This window comes from Fimicolochytrium jonesii (genome assembly GCF_025526975.1).
Source record: "Fimicolochytrium jonesii strain JEL569 chromosome Unknown EV422scaffold_22, whole genome shotgun sequence".
Lineage (NCBI taxonomy): Eukaryota > Fungi > Chytridiomycota > Chytridiomycetes > Spizellomycetales > Powellomycetaceae > Fimicolochytrium > Fimicolochytrium jonesii.
Window position 1 is genome coordinate 79,593 of NW_026515689.1, and position 12,818 is coordinate 92,410.

The 12,818-nt window shown below is 54.9% G+C and overlaps 7 protein-coding genes across 7 annotated transcripts; 4 read left to right on the forward strand and 3 right to left on the reverse strand.

Annotated features, from left to right (window-relative positions):
- Nucleotides 1–314: 314 nt before the first annotated feature.
- EV422DRAFT_499123 (mitochondrial carrier domain-containing protein) lies at nt 315–1,816 on the reverse strand (the record flags this gene model as incomplete). The annotated part of the gene is made up of 8 exons (XM_053068065.1): nt 315–535; nt 622–786; nt 880–958; nt 1,025–1,122; nt 1,191–1,207; nt 1,290–1,403; nt 1,489–1,547; nt 1,646–1,816. 8 exons carry the CDS (start codon nt 1,814–1,816, stop codon nt 315–317), a joined length of 924 nt encoding a protein of 307 aa, XP_052923267.1.
- A 1,095-nt stretch (nt 1,817–2,911) lies between these two features.
- Nucleotides 2,912–3,967, forward strand: EV422DRAFT_178511 (uncharacterized protein). Its single transcript, XM_053065129.1, has 2 exons — nt 2,912–2,931; nt 3,084–3,967. Exon 2 carries the CDS (start codon nt 3,197–3,199, stop codon nt 3,821–3,823), a length of 627 nt encoding a protein of 208 aa, XP_052923268.1. The 5' UTR covers nt 2,912–2,931; nt 3,084–3,196; the 3' UTR covers nt 3,824–3,967.
- Nucleotides 3,968–4,476: 509 nt separating this feature from the next.
- On the forward strand, nt 4,477–5,231 carry EV422DRAFT_551241 (uncharacterized protein; the record flags this gene model as incomplete). The annotated part of the gene is made up of 2 exons (XM_053071825.1): nt 4,477–4,586; nt 4,670–5,231. The coding sequence occupies 2 exons, from the start codon at nt 4,477–4,479 to the stop codon at nt 5,229–5,231; spliced, it is 672 nt and encodes a 223-aa protein (XP_052923269.1).
- A 344-nt stretch (nt 5,232–5,575) lies between these two features.
- Nucleotides 5,576–7,356, reverse strand: EV422DRAFT_508177 (P-loop containing nucleoside triphosphate hydrolase protein; the record flags this gene model as incomplete). Its single annotated transcript, XM_053068722.1, has 8 exons — nt 5,576–5,647; nt 5,717–5,928; nt 6,001–6,244; nt 6,330–6,435; nt 6,511–6,599; nt 6,668–7,006; nt 7,076–7,248; nt 7,323–7,356. 8 exons carry the CDS (start codon nt 7,354–7,356, stop codon nt 5,576–5,578), a joined length of 1,269 nt encoding a protein of 422 aa, XP_052923270.1.
- A 121-nt stretch (nt 7,357–7,477) lies between these two features.
- On the forward strand, nt 7,478–8,624 carry EV422DRAFT_178656 (uncharacterized protein). The gene is made up of 3 exons (XM_053065132.1): nt 7,478–7,725; nt 7,828–8,058; nt 8,120–8,624. Exons 1-3 carry the CDS (start codon nt 7,672–7,674, stop codon nt 8,348–8,350), a joined length of 516 nt encoding a protein of 171 aa, XP_052923271.1. The 5' UTR covers nt 7,478–7,671; the 3' UTR covers nt 8,351–8,624.
- Nucleotides 8,550–10,799, forward strand: EV422DRAFT_178666 (uncharacterized protein). Its single transcript, XM_053065133.1, has 2 exons — nt 8,550–9,965; nt 10,023–10,799. Exons 1-2 carry the CDS (start codon nt 8,899–8,901, stop codon nt 10,471–10,473), a joined length of 1,518 nt encoding a protein of 505 aa, XP_052923272.1. The 5' UTR covers nt 8,550–8,898; the 3' UTR covers nt 10,474–10,799.
- Nucleotides 10,800–10,835: 36 nt separating this feature from the next.
- On the reverse strand, nt 10,836–12,206 carry EV422DRAFT_178567 (uncharacterized protein). Its single transcript, XM_053065130.1, has 2 exons — nt 11,842–12,206; nt 10,836–11,763 (listed from the first exon to the last, which is right to left on the reverse strand). Exons 1-2 carry the CDS (start codon nt 12,018–12,020, stop codon nt 11,154–11,156), a joined length of 789 nt encoding a protein of 262 aa, XP_052923273.1. The 5' UTR covers nt 12,021–12,206; the 3' UTR covers nt 10,836–11,153.
- Between the last annotated feature and the right edge of the window lie 612 nt (nt 12,207–12,818).

Below are 12,818 nucleotides of genomic sequence, written 5' to 3' on the forward strand. Positions count from 1 at the left end.
ATGGTGGTGTTGCGGCGTGGGTGGGTGTGCGCGTGAGTGAGACGACCCACCCACGGGCCCTGGTTCGGGTGCGGTGCGGTGGCATGTCGAAGCGTGTGCGACTCCTCCCGTCCTCTCCAGCTCCCCACACCATACGCGCCCGCTCGGGTCCGTCCCCGGATAGCGTCATTGTGTCGTGTATCGCATACGCCCCCCCCAAAAAAAGTCCGGGCCGCGCATCTCCAGCCGGGCGCTCGTGCGACCGGATATCCGTGCGTCCAATACAACCGGGGTGGGGGTGTCATCGTCATCCCTCCTGAAACCCCCCATCCCATCTACGCCCCAACACCGACCCCCGCGCCAACCCCCGCGCCAAACGCCCCCGCCAGCAACACCTTCGCCCACCCAACCGCATAGAACGTCGCGGCGTTCGTCGGGAACGCCCTTACGGCCGTCGCGGCCCACCCGGAAAACAACACGCTCGGCCCTTCGGCGCGCACGATCGTGCGGAGGCATTGGAATGTGCTTGTGTAGGTTTTTTTGGATTCGTTTTCCGCTGGAGGGGGTAGGCACAATGTGAGTAGTTGTGAAATTGGGGGGGTAAGGGTGGAGGGAGGAGGAGGGGGGGATGTAGAGACATACCGGATTGTAATCGAGTCTTAACAACATCGAACGGATACGTCGACAACCACGCACACACGCCCGCGAGCCCCCCCGCAAGCAAGAGTTTGAGCGAGGGTTCGGACTGCGGCGGGGTGTTGGCGGGGATGAGGGCGCGGGAGAGGAGTTCGTAGGTTGCGAAATATGCTAAATTTCAAAAAAAAAATCAAGAATGGGTGGGGTGTGAGTGTGAGGTTCGAGGCGAAGGGCTACGCGAGAGGGGGATGGGGAACACGTTACCTCCATAACTCGGCGTCTCCCTGATGATCGTACACCCCAATCCGCGGAAGTAGCCTCGTATCCCCGCTTGTCTGTATATCTGCACGAGAAAACCTGTCAATTACATTGCAAACACACCCGCGCCGTCCCCAAATGTCTTACTTACTTGTTGCATGCAATCCACGGGTCCTTTGTACATCGGGATCCCGGGCGCGCCGCTTGCGGTTGGTGGCGCGTCGCGTTGGTTTTGGAGGCGGATTTTTACTGACAGGGAGTGGGAGGGGGGTCAGTGTCGGGTGCGTCGGCTGATGATAAGCGTGAGGGGAACGTACCTAATTCCATCGGACAGCTGGGAGGGGAAAGGATCGAGAGGGGTCAGGCCACTCGGATCGTCAAAGAAAACCCTGGAGCGTATACTTGCCCGCACGCACCTGAAAAACGCATTGATGAACCCGCTCGCCGATCCTGCGGCCGCGATGCTCAAAATCGAGTCTTCCCCGCTTCCAATATGTCGTAAGAAGTAGCCGTATACTCCGAATAACAGACTAGTCGGTTTATCCGAAATGTCAGCATCTTCTCGTCTTGCCTCGTGATGACCTCCTCCCCCCGCGCAATACGATAATTCGTTACCTGTTGATAACGGCTACCCCGACTAACGGCGACGCCATGCCTTTGTAGAGACCTCGAAACTGAGGGATGTCATCCAGGCGATGTTAGATTATCGTCCTTCGCGACCTCTCCGCCTCCCTCGCCCGCCCCTCACGCCTCATATTCCACAACACCGTACCCGCTCTTCCCGCACGATACTCGTCATGCAGTGTACCGTCCCGCGGTACCGTTTTCCTGTTTCGTGTTGGCTCTGGAGTCGGACTCTGTGGGTAATAGGAGGGGTTTTGATTAGGGATGGAGTGTGATGCTGATAATCGAAGGCGGCCCGGCCCGCCGGTGCGACATGCATACTTTATCGTATCCTGCAATTACATGTATCAGCCAGTGGAATGTGGATGAGTTTGGAACGGACTTCTACTCTGTCTGCAACTCACCAGAGGATGTCCTGCTAATACGCCGGCACACCTATGAACAAAGCAACGACAAGTCCACAGGCAACAAAGCGTTAGAGCCTTCGCCACCTATCCAACCGCTCGATATGACCTCCCCACAGCGATCCGCATGAAAACACACGCTCCTTACCCTAGACGAGCGAGAAAACCAAGAAACAACATAAGTGACCCGGATGATTAAGATGATAGACCAAACACGAGAAGGAAGGTTGTAGTCCCGCTGCACAGCAAGAACACGGAACCTCCATACATAGGTGTACACACCTCCAACGATACCGGCGGCAAAGTCTATCCCTAGAGCCGAGTGTCCGTGGACGTCGATGGAGAAGACACTTTCTGCTGGTTCCGCCATATTGGATGCGAGAAGTGGGTGGTGAAGGTGTGGGGAAGACGTTGGGATTGCGGGCAATGCAACGGACGACACGGCCTGAACAGCGAAGGCTACACTGTTGCGACGGGGTTATGCTAAACACATGCACAGCTGTCCTCATAGACTACCCCACTTTTACCGTCGTGTAGAACGGGATAGGAGCCAACAATGCTTCTGCAAAAGTGGACTTACAAGTTCCATCAAACGTTCATATATCGGTGTACAAGCGCCTCCCCAGCTGACCGCGGGCCGTCGAGCGAGTGACCTTCAATTGTTGACAAGATATACAACACCTCGCTGCCAACTTCATAAGAGTACCGGCGCACCAGGCCGTACCAGCGACACGCCGGCCATGCCTGTATCACTGGGCCAATGGCCATATTGTCATTTGGAAAAGAAGAAAAAAAATGGACGGACTGCGCTGCATTGGAGCCGCGGCCTAGTCAGTCACCTCTGGTGTTTTACAATTTGCTCGATCTGGCGTATACGGCGTCATGCTGCTATGAAGCCCCATGATGTCCAATACAAAGTTCCATACAGATATACAGTACCATACATGAGAGGCATGATGCCCGCATGCCATGATACAGCATATCGCATGCCATGATGTTTTACCCTCGCAGTTTGGGTTCTGTTGTTGCAGTGAGTTTCAAACGATGGGATTGAAGGACGGGCGGTCATGCGCGAGCTCTTTCTTGTCGAAATGGGAGGAGGCGGTTTCGACCAACGAGACGCCGGTCACGTGAGGAGTCACTAGTTTCAACGTGTTAATTAGAGCCTTCTTTCCTACCCAGCAACGTCACACTTTCCCTTCCGTTTTCCATTCCGTTTTTTCGCCCTTACGTTACACCTCTTCCCTGTCCTGGGAGTTCCCTAACGGCCGTTCAGGTCTCAGGCAGCAACGGCAATGGCTCCACCATCACAAAAAAAACAACAGCTGCCACAAGCAGGCAAGCCACCACCTGCCACCGACACACCAACTTCGGCATCCCAAGATGAACACCCCAACCCCAACAGCGACGAACCACCAGACAGCGTCAACATCAACCCCAACAACAACACAAACGACGACGACGACAGCGAAACGCAATCACTCCTCTCCTCCCGCCCTACCAATACCACTCCACTAATACCACCACCACTACCACCACACGGCCACGACGACGATGACACACCCACAACATCCCTCTCAACCATCCAGATCATCAACCTCAACGCTTTCTGGTTTGGGTACCAGCTGCTTTGGTTTCTCGTCTTTGTTGTCGTGGTGCCGGCTCAGGTGGCCGAAATTGCGGGTCCGCAAGGGAAGGGACGCGCACTGTCGGCGGTATCGCTTTGTGGTGGGATATTGAATTTAGGGTTGGCGGTTTTGGTAGGGGCTTTTAATGATCGGTCGAGTGGCGGGAAGTTTGGGAAGAGGTGGGTGAACGCGGACGGCGACGAGCGGAGCGAGGCGTGCTTCAAATTGATGCAGGCGAGCCCGAGGCGAGCCTTGGTTCGGTCTGGAAGACCGAGCGAAGCGAGGTCGACCTGAGCGAATGCCGTCGCGAGCGACAGCGGAGCGAGCCACATTGCGCCAAAGGCGCAATACTCCCCTCACGGGTTTTAGCGAGCGCCAGATCTCAACCGAGCGAAGAGGATATCCTTCATTGCACCGCCCGACTGACCGCATCGCCATAACTTTCCGGGCCGACACACTTCGAACCCTACCGGCCGCACATTCTTTTTTTTGTGTGTTTTGTTTTCGTTGAGCGCAAGTTCGAATCCTCACGGGCGTCCACTCTTTTTAGACACCCCTGGATCATCCTCGGCGCCCTCGGCATGTGCCTAACCCTCTTCCTCATGTGGCCCACCACGCCCCTCCCCCTCTACATCCTCTTCTTCACCCTCTTCACCGCCTCCACCGTCCTCTGCTCCGTCCCCTTCAACGGCCTCATCGCCGACGTCACGCCCGCGCACCAAAAGGCGCGCGTGAGCGCCATCATGGGCGGGATGAACCTCGCGGGGTACCTCACTGGCGCCGTGGTCGGGATTGTTGCTGCGGAGGTGTCGTATCTGGTGTTGTATGCCCTGATGACGGTGTTGATGGGAACCGCAACGTATATGACGGTGTGTCTGGGCCCGAGGGAGCCTGCGCATCATTATATTCCGCAAGAGGAGTTGCCGCCGATAGACTGGAAACCGTTCATGGTTGGGCTGGTGAAACCGCTATGGACGCACCGGGATTTTGCACTCGTCTTTGCGTCGCGGTTCCTGTTCCAGTTGGGGATCGGGACGATCCAGCAGTTCATGCAGTAGTAAGTCCCTTCATCACAATCTCACCCCCTTTTCCCAACTCCCATCTGATCTCTGTATTTTTTTTCTTTTACTTTCTCGCAAGCTTCATCCAAGACTGCGTCCCCACAACCCTCCCCCCCACCCGCGCCGTCTCCCTCGCCCTCCTCCCTCTCCTCCTCACCTCCCCGCTCACCGCCCTCCTCACCACCTCCCTCCCGCTCAAAAAACCCACCGTCTACACCTCCGCCCTCCTCTTCACCCTCACCTCCCTCCTCCTCATCTCCACCCGCTCGTTCCCCGTGGCGCTGGTCGCGAGCACGGTGTTTGGCGTCGGGTATGGCCCGTTTGTGTCGGTTGAGTTTGCGATGTTGATGGATGTCTTGCCGGGACGCGGCGACGTCGCGAGGGATATCAGTCTGTGGCATTCGGCCCTCGTGTTGCCACAGATTGTCGCGGTGCCGCTGGCGGGGGTTGTGAGGGATGTGGGACAGAGGTGGGGGGAGAAGGCGGGGGATAACGAGCTGACGGTGGGAGGCGGGATGGGGATGGGAGGTGGGGAGGGAGAGGAGAGGGGGTGTTTGGGATACCAGATGATTTTTGCGATATGTATTGTGTATTTCGCGGCGGGGGTTGTGGCGACGAGGGCTATCCGGGGTGTGCGGTAGGATCTGAACTCTCGGGACGTAGACTTATATATATTCCAGGAAAATGAAAGACAACGGCGTTTTTTCCCTCGAGATGGGGATTCTTCGTTTATGCGCGCTGGATATGCGATATGCAACACGTATGCACACTTCCCAAAAAAGACTGACCGCCAAACCCGCATCGCTCTACGCCGCATATATGTCCCGCCGGGGCGGATCCCGGTGTGTAGGTGGCGGATAAGCCGTGTGACCCAACTCAGCGCTCGCTTGTGCTAGTTGGATTCGCAGAAACCCTCATGGTGCCCCGGCGGATTTCCATCCTGACCGATCTCCCAAACCGAGTTTAATGTCGTCGTACGGCCCGGCTAGCTCGCAACTCCTCCGCCACCGTACGCCCGCACCTCCTTCGCTTGGAAATCCGCCATCTGCACCACCGGCTGTTGCGAAAAATGAAACGTCATTAGCCAAAACCACATCGACACGCACCCAATCTCAACCCCATATACCTTGTTTTGAAAACCCTCCCTCGCAATCGCCGCCAAACTCGCCCTCCTCACAACCTCCTTCAAATCCGCCCCCGTAGCCCCCTTCATCCTCCGCGCAAGTACCGCGAGGTCTACGTCTGGTGCGAGTGTCAGGCGCTTTGTGAGAGTCTGTAGAATGGACAGCCGGTCACGGTGCGTGGGGGGTGGGATTGATATGAGGCGGTCTATGCGGCCTGTGGGTTGTGTCACAAAGTGAGAGTCAGTGGAAACAAGAAAGTGTCGGAGAAAGAAGGCTGAACACATACCAGGCCTCAACAACGCCTTCTCCACCAGCCCGGGGTAATTCGTCGCACATAACAAAACAACACCACTCCCCGCCTCCAGCGCGTCGATCTCAACAACCAGCATCGAGAACAGCTTCTTGCCCGCATCGCCCATGTTCTCGTGCCGGGAGAATAAAGCTTCCAGCTCGTCGATGAAGATGATCGTGGGGCTCGTGCGGCGGGCGAGGGTGAAGGTGCGGGTTATGGCTTTTTCGGATTCGCCCACCTACGGGAGAAGAGGAGAGGGGGATAGAAGGTGTGAGGTGTGAGGTGGGGTGGGGTTGGGTGATGGATGGGGGAGGTGGGTTTACCTCGCCTTTGATAAGCTCCGGGATGGAGATGGGCATGAAATTGGCGCCGGATTCGGTCGCGACGGCTTTGGCGAGGAGGGTTTTGCCTGTTCCTGGTGGGCCATGGCTACGCATGCAATTACGAGGTCAAACACGTCAAGCGAAGTTGAATGGAGGTGGTACTGCGTGATTGGGGACCTACAGCAAGACGCCTTTGGAAGGCGCGATTCCGAGCCGTTTGAAAGCGTCGATGTTTTTGAAGGACCATACCACGCTTTCTTTGAGGAGAGTCTAGAAACCGCGGAAAACTTCGTTAGCACATTCTCGCGGCGGTACGGTTTCCCCCATTTTCACAATACCTTCGCCTTCGCATGGCCCCCAACATCAGCCCACCTCACAACCTCCACCTTCGCCCCCTCATACCGCCCGCCCTCACTCGCCTTGATCTCCACCGCCCCAAACGCCGCATCAAAGTCTTCTTGAACCAGTGTCACCGAACTGCCATATCCATCCCCTTGTCTGCTGAACGCATGCCGGAGGGCGGAGTCGCAGAGCTCGGCGAGGTCTGCTAGGCGGAAGGCTTGGGATCGTTCGGCGATGGGGTGCAGGTTGAGAGGTGTTGGGTGGGATGAGGAGGTGAGGTAGTGGAGGAGGGCGAGGCGGTGTGGGAGGGTGGGTAGTTCGAGGGGGATGTTTTCCTGGCGATGAAAAATTAAGTATGGTGCGGCGGATGCATTGGACACAGCAACGGTTAGTATGACACTAACCTCGAACCGCTTCAACACTTCTGGATGCAGCGAGGATGAATCGGAACATGTAGCCAGCAGCAACACGCCATTATCCGCATCCCGTATCCGTTGTAAACTACTGGTGAAGGCAAGGTACATCTCGTCGGTCGTGTTCCTCGCGGGAAACACGGTTTGCACTTCCTCGATGCATACTGGTTTATCAACGTTAGTTCCCCATCTGTACATTGGAGCATGGAAAGAGATTTCGGTCGCCTCACCTACGCACCTCCGTCGGTCGATGGCTTGTGCGAAGATGTCATCAAAAGCGTACGCTTGTGCTCGTCGACTCAGGGAAAGACTTGCACTGGACACCGTAATCAACTAGTCGATTTCGTCAGGAGTTGGACACTTGGGATTAAAGGAAAGAGGTGACTTTTACGCACCGACAAGTCCAAAGCCTGACAAAGCGCCGCCACTAGCGTTCGCTTTCCTACCAATTGGCCAAGCAGTCCGTAAGATCACCATCATCTTTGGAGCCCTCCGTCGTTCAGTTGACATTCTTGCCCACCTATCCCACTCAATCCCGTAAGGAGCCCACTACATAGCGCCTGTATCCCCGTATCCATGTAAACATCATGGTGTTCGCACTTGGCCGTGACAAGTCGCCTCAGCCTGGGGAAGTCATCCCGGTGAGAAAGGCCTTATCAGTGACTGAAATTCTCGTTCTCCCCTCCGCACAAGTTGCCAAATGACCAACCCAACCTGACATGAGCTTCACCGACGGCCTCGAGGGGAAAGCCACTGCCTTCATTGTTCCCGGTGGAGGGCATTTCGCAGTTTGTACTCGGGGTGTTGTAAAAGCAAGGAAATCGAAACCAGATGTGCCCGCGCCGCCGCGAACCTCAAAACACCCATGTCTCTGCAGTGGGAACACCATGGTTCTGCACAGACTTGGGACCACAATGCAATCGCAGGACATGACCGAACTTGAGAGGACATGTGGGCACAAACAGTGCAAGCTGGTAAGGCCTCTTGACACACACACGCACACACACGCACACACACACTCACCTCTTCTCGCAGATAGGACTTCCTGCCACCGAGATTGCAATTGCGACGGACGAGATTGCAATGACCAACGGGCCCACCGACAGCGACAGTGACACTCGACAGCAAAGCAGGAGGGACAGCAAAAAACCAAAGGCAACGAGGGGGATGGTTGCAAAGAGGGTTCTGTTGGGGGGTGGCTCCGGTGCAAGGGGAAGGATGGTGTTTGCGAACATGGGGGGTGGTTCCACCGACTCTGCTGTATGACGACCGAAGTCAAGAACCCTTGCTGGTGGTGTGAGGACTGTCGCCCCACCCGATATCACCAAAAAAGGATTTGGAAGGAATTGGAGGGAGCGAGGGCAGCGAAGGGGGCAAGCGATGCAGAGGATGCAAAGGGGGCAAAGGAGGGAGAGCTCGTGCGGGGCACGATGGAGCCTGTCACAGTCACCGATGGTGGAAGCGAGACAGAGGAGGATCCGACCTTTGGCACACCAAAGAAGAGGAGGGTGATGCGAGAAGGTGGCACCGACAGACGCAGTTACTTTCGCCCCATTGTGATGACTGTAACCCAACTGCCATAGCCAAAACTCGACGATGGAGCCCTTGCCCTTGGTCTATCACTGCCACCCCGCGTTCAGCAATGGTTCCTAAAGAAACGAACCCACTGCGTCATCGCCCAAATTCGCACTCGCCGGCCAGGATGCTTCCACATCACCCCTGCCGATGGGAACCTTGAGTCTGCAGTTCAGGTTTACGATTCCGACTGCATCATCTATGGCGTGGATGCAGAGGACAAGTTTATCATACTTGTTATGTACATGCCAGATGCCTTCGACAGCAAAACGATGACAAAGATGACTAAACTGTATGAGGATTGGAATGGAGCTGCGAATCCAGACTCACAGCCTTTCACTCGCCCACTTTGCTACATCCACAAGAGAGCTGGAAGGCACCGAGGTTTCGACGAGAGCCATCGTGTATGCCGTTCTGGTGTTTGGGTTGCTCCGGGTGAGAGTGGCATTACCCCTGTTAGCGACGTCACTGGAGACCACGAAAGAGCTGGAAGGCACCGAGGTTTCGACGAGAGCCATCGTGCATGCCGTTCTGGTGTTTGGGTTGCTCCGGGTGAGAGTGGCATTACCCCTGTTAGCGACGTCACTGGAGACCACGAAAGAGCTGGAAGGCACCGAGGTTTCGACGAGAGCCATCGTGCATGCCGTTCTGGTGTTTGGGTTGCTCCGGGTGAGAGTGGCATTACCCCTGTTAGCGACGTCACTGGAGACCACGAAAGAGCTGGAAGGCACCGAGGTTTCGACGAGAGCCATCGTGTATGCCGTTCTGGTGTTTGGGTTGCTCCGGGTGAGAGTGGCATTACCCCTGTTAGCGACGTCACTGGAGACCACGAAAGAGCTGGAAGGCACCGAGGTTTCGACGAGAGCCATTGTGTATGCCGTTCTGGTGTTTGGGTTGCTCCGGGTGAGAGTGGCATTACCCCTGTTAGCGACGTCACTGGAGACCACGAAAGAGCTGGAAGCCACCGAGGTTTCGACGAGAGCCATCGTGCATGCCGTTCTGGTGTTTGGGTTGCTCCGGGTGAGAGTGGCATTATCCCAGTTAGCGACGTCACTGGAGACCACGAAAGAGCTGGAAGGCACCGAGGTTTCGACGAGAGCCATCGTGTATGCCGTTCTGGTGTTTGGGTTGCTCCGGGTGAGAGTGGCATTACCCCTGTTAGCGACGTCACTGGAGACCACGAAAGAGCTGGAAGCCACCGAGGTTTCGACGAGAGCCATCGTGCATGCCGTTCTGGTGTTTGGGTTGCTCCGGGTGAGAGTGGCATTATCCCAGTTAGCGACGTCACTGGAGAGAATGCCTACAGGTATGCATCGAAGTCGCGTCTTGCACAACAGTGACCTTTTACTAAACCATTTGTCAGGGCTCCTGGAGCGACAGCAATACACAAAGCATATGTCAACCTTGGCATAGCAAAGGTTGTGCATGCGATGGCATGGATCGGTGCCCCCAAGGATTACGTTGCCAACCGAAATACTATCAGCAAGCTCAGCCGTATCAACAAAGCTTACCTACCAGCCAACGATTGCTGGTCTTCACACACGCACATCTTCAAATCGCTAGTCGACTGCCACTACGATGTCGAGGACAAAGGGTTCACAGCACAGTATCCGTTCGGCGATTTCGAAGGAGGGGGGGACTTGGAGTTTGTCGACATCGGCATCCGATTGAAGCAGCGACCAGGCACCCTTACCCTGTTCCGTGCCGATCTCCTGCGTCATCAGGTCACAGACTATCTGACTGGCAATCGCTACGTACACTCGGCATTTATGCAAGCAAGGGTCGCCAATGGAGTTGCAAGGGGAATGACGTAGACGGAGGTTTGGGGAGGTCGGAGCAAAAAAGGAAGGGATAAGCATTATAACATATACCCCGTGTACGAAAGTTTCAATCAGTGTCGCAAAGACCGTACCCTCACAACGATAGTTTCTCAGCAGAGTTTCCAAAACCGCAGGGAGATGTGGAACATATCGTGTCCCGATTACAAAGGGCTCTTTGCGTGTCGACCATCCATGGCCTTCTATCCCGGGGAGACTTTGCCTGCAGGAATTGTACCCGACGACCTTCTCATCGGCTTCCTTGGTGAGTTCACGAGAAATTCTGGATCCGATTCTGCCAGATCTCGAGACGGCGTCTCAGGTCGGAACCATTCTCCCTGGAATTCGACAGCGGGTCGTTCCCGTCACTGTCCGTATTCAACAACCACGGGCAGTACCAAATTGATTCTCAGCGAACCGTCTCGTAGCAATTTGACAATGACATCTCAAGAATAAAGACATACAGAACATTATTTACAACGTTGAAGAAGGACCTTCCTATATATGTCGGGAGCTATTTCTGAGGGACACAGACGGCCACTCTTGAGAAAAGAGGTGACTTCGATTTTCCTTCTTGTCTGATTTTTTCTTCTGATGATCAGAACGGCTTGTAGTTACTTTGAGAATGTTAAGGAGCATGCGTGGTCATCAGGACGCACGGTGAAGACGTCGCTTGTTTAAAGAGAAAAAAGGTGCTTCGCCAGTGCGTCCTGCTTGAGGTGCTTCCTCGCTTCTTCGAGTTCCTCTTTGTATTTCGCAATCTCCTCAATCATTTTCTTTCGCTCATCCTCCCAAGCGTCCTCAACGCGTGCTTTAGATTCCATCCCATATTTCTCAGACGGTTTCTGATGGTCCTCACGCACACGCCTGAGCTCGGTCTTGTAAGCGTCGTCCAGGTGTGCTTTGAATTCAAGATCTGCCTTTTCCTCTCCTCGTTGTTCCACCCGCCTCGCTTCCAACGCCTCTAGCAGACATTCCATTTCGGTTTGCCAGTGTTCTTGAGTCATTTCGACGAAGTGGAGGGGGCAGTAGTTCATTCTGCCGTTTTGTCGGTTGACGACGACGGCTTGTCGCCCTGGGTTCTGCGCGTTCGTGGACTGGTAATCGATGGACACGGAATCGATGTTGTCGAGGTTCAGGACCACTTCTTGACAGAAAAGATAGTAGGGAGACACCGCTTCGGTCTTCCCCTCGGTTGCAGAGCCCATCGCGAAGATTGTTCTGGCTTTTTGTGTTTGCTCTGAGACGAGAACGACGATGCCGAACCAAATCCGTGTGCTTGGAAAACTGGAAGGTTTTGAGTGTTCGAGGTTGTCACGAAGTCTCGGGTCAAGCTAACTTTCGCTTTCTCTGCCAAGGGCTTACAAAAGGGTGAACGTCTGAGATCTCGCGTCCGTCTCCACAATGTTTCTGGGGACATTGCCACATTCTCCTGGACGGCTCAAGTGATTCCGGCAGGGAGGTAATGCTTGAAATGGAAATGTCCACTCCTGCATCAATCCATTGCTGATAATGTACTGCAGAAACGAGGCTCCACATCGCATTCATATGATAGAAAGAGGCATTGAGTGATGCGCATCGGATTCATATTCCATGCATTCCCGTACTATAAACGGCTCCCCGTACTATAAAGAACTTCGAACCAATACCGAGAATAATATTCTAAATTCCCTGCCAATGCCCACTTCGAATATATACGACTAACACGGTGGGATAGACATTCAGGGCTTGCCTCTCCGCAAGAACGCGAACTTCCGACGAATGCTGGACAGTCTGTACAAAGCGAGCCAGATGCATTGTTTATGCAAACGTCCTAGCATTGAGCGAAAAGCCAGCAAGATCAATCATGTCAAGTTTGAGAGATCCTCGTCGGCGAAGATGTGATGAGGCCGCAAACTTTTTAGAAAGGACTCTAATCATCGTATGAAAACTCGGGAAAAGGGGCCTGCGCTCGACCCCTCTGCAACTATTGTATGCGTCCGAATATCCAAGTATGAAAGAAGGGCTGAGCAGAGACCGGGAGGACCGCAGAGGACCGCCATTCATTACAAGATGATATATCAATTTCAACACCTCCCCCCGCCGCAAACCGCTGTTCCCTCAGGATTCACAACAATCGCTCCGCCAAGCCGCCGCAACGGTCTGATTCATCGAGTGACAGGAATTCGACAGCGCGCCGCTTGAACACGTCACGCGAATCCCCGCCCTTATCCCTGCTCCCGACTTGGACCTCAACGGGCCAACTCCCAAACAGGAAATGGAAAGGCAAAATCGAACATTCCTTGCACCACATGCTCAGCAGCGTGTGGCAAGAGGGGCAACTTGGCACGGGCGGGGAGCAT